The 2,214-nt window shown below is 34.4% G+C and overlaps 1 protein-coding gene across 1 annotated transcript in view; it reads left to right on the forward strand.

Moving 5' to 3' along the window:
• Nucleotides 1–2,208, forward strand: part of LOC107623312 (protein tesmin/TSO1-like CXC 5) — a 5,223-nt gene extending 3,015 nt beyond the window's left edge. Inside the window, exons 6-8 of the mRNA XM_016325525.2 lie at nt 28–122; nt 1,089–1,472; nt 1,884–2,208. Coding sequence (XP_016181011.1) covers nt 28–122; nt 1,089–1,472; nt 1,884–2,128 — 724 coding nt within the window. The 3' untranslated portion in view covers nt 2,129–2,208. The remainder of the gene's footprint in view (nt 1–27; nt 123–1,088; nt 1,473–1,883) is intronic.

Below are 2,214 nucleotides of genomic sequence, written 5' to 3' on the forward strand. Positions count from 1 at the left end.
TTTAATTAACAATGGTTCCTGCCGAAGGTCACCATTGGCGGATGTCCTCCAGCCACAAAATGTGAAGAATCTCTGTTCACTTTTTGTTGTTCTCTCAGGAGTAGCTGCCAAGACAAATGCAGGTTTGACTTGCATATTGATGCATACTATATTTATATTGTTCATAATGAATTCAATTTATTTATATATTGTGGTTGATTATGATTACTATTGTTTTTGTTTTCAAACTTTCTAAAGTTCATGCTGCTGAGACATTTATATATACAAGCATAAATTTTATCTTCTTTTCCCCTATTTTGCACCCCTTTGTATTTTTTGTAGGGGCTTTTTTTTATTATTTAAAATATGTTTGGTTATTTGTTATTCATGGATAAATTAGGGGAGACCGGGAGAGTGGCTTTATATATATGATCCTTTTGAGGAGGATATTAAGGATTTGGGAAAGTATGATGATATGTGGAAATGAGTAACCTGATTTGCAACTGAAGCAAAGAGTACTAGGGTTTATGATAAAAATGAACATGTTTTGGAATACAAATTTATTACAGATTTTTTGCTTTTGGAAATTTCTGAATTTTTTGTTTGATGGAAATTATTGACCATTGGTCGTACATTTGTGATTTTCTTTGCACAAAGTTGAATGATATATATATATATATATATAGAATAGTGTAGTTTAATGACAGGGTAGACCAGGAGAGGGTTCCGGTGAACTTCTACAGAACTACCAATCTACCATATGCTTTTACATGTTCTTACATTTTACCCCCTTTTTGCTTTTATAATTGCTAATGTGGTCAGTATTTTTTAAGTCTACTAAATATGGCTGATTACTTTTTATTTTATTTTATCCAAATGTTTGTCCCCTGAATATAGTTATAGAGTAAGCTACCAACATCATGTGTAGTTGCAGCATCCATGTAAATATAGGCTTGAGGGTTACTGATATGTTCGTTATTTGTTACCTTGCAGTTGATGAGTCTGTCTGCATTTAATCTTAAATTCGTTCTGAGTTTTACACTTGCTATAGTTTTAGTTACATTTTATTTTAACACATTTGGAATCATAATTTTCTTTTAACTTTCCAGAAATGAGAGCCAAAGTAGGCCAGAACGTTGATGCTGGGAAATTTAAATCTTCTATTCCTTCATCAACTCAGTTGCTGCAAGACAGGGAAGATGTCTGCAAGTTTGTATGTGATAATTGTAAAGATGAAGTAGATAGAGTTGATATTGACTGTTATAATAGGCCACTTTCACCAGAAACCCTATCACTGATGTGTGATGAACAAGATGAGGTGTTTTTCGATAATGGTTCTGCAAATAGAGTGGCATGCAACAATTTTCAAAGCATTGTTCAAAATTCATCTACTTCTGATCGATGCCCTGATGTGTATGAGGAGCAAGAAAGGGTTGTACTCACAAAGTTCTGGGATGTTCTACGCGGACTCATTACTGTTGGAAGCATAAAAGGTTTGGCTTATTATTATGATGTTGAACTCTTCACTCTTACAACCTTTTTGTGCAGAATGCAATTTGTTTTTGGTATTTTATTTCTTCTATTTCCTCTGAAGTGATATAAAGTTGAGGATGGTATATGCCGGTTTCACGAGGAAGGATGAATGATAGTTGTTATCTACATGATGATAAATTCGAGTGATTTTTGAATTTTGCCATAGCTAAGAACTGTTTCTCATGGCACAACACAAACCTTTTAGAGATCTCTTTTATTTTTACTCGTTAAAATTTTATACAATTTTTGAAGTTAGGATTCTCTGTTATTTTTCTGCTCAACACCTTGGATCACTTTCTCTTTTTTTCTGTTCGTTACAAAGATCACTCGTACTAATTATAACTAGTATCACTCATCTTTTAACTTGCTAGAAACAATGTGCTCTTCATTAGCCAAGAAAGACGGGGGAAGCGAGGAAGAACTTGCAGCCAACAGTAATGGTGCTGAAGTTGATATAGGGAGTGAAAAGAAGGAAACTCCCAGCAACTGTGTTGCAAGGTGCCCCATCTCATCATCGGCCATTGAAATATCTCAGAAAAAGCATGCAATGATCGATGGCAATGGTGATCTTGATCTCTCGTTAAGGTTTGCTTGCCAATTTTATGGAAGGGAATGATAGAATGTTTCCCTATGTGAAAGACTTCTCAGCTGAGTGAGTGGTAATGAAAACAATGTTAGATTGACGTGCATAATTGGATGAAG

The sequence above is a fragment of the Arachis ipaensis genome, chromosome B10, assembly GCF_000816755.2.
Source record: "Arachis ipaensis cultivar K30076 chromosome B10, Araip1.1, whole genome shotgun sequence".
Classification (NCBI taxonomy): Eukaryota; Viridiplantae; Streptophyta; class Magnoliopsida; order Fabales; family Fabaceae; genus Arachis; species Arachis ipaensis.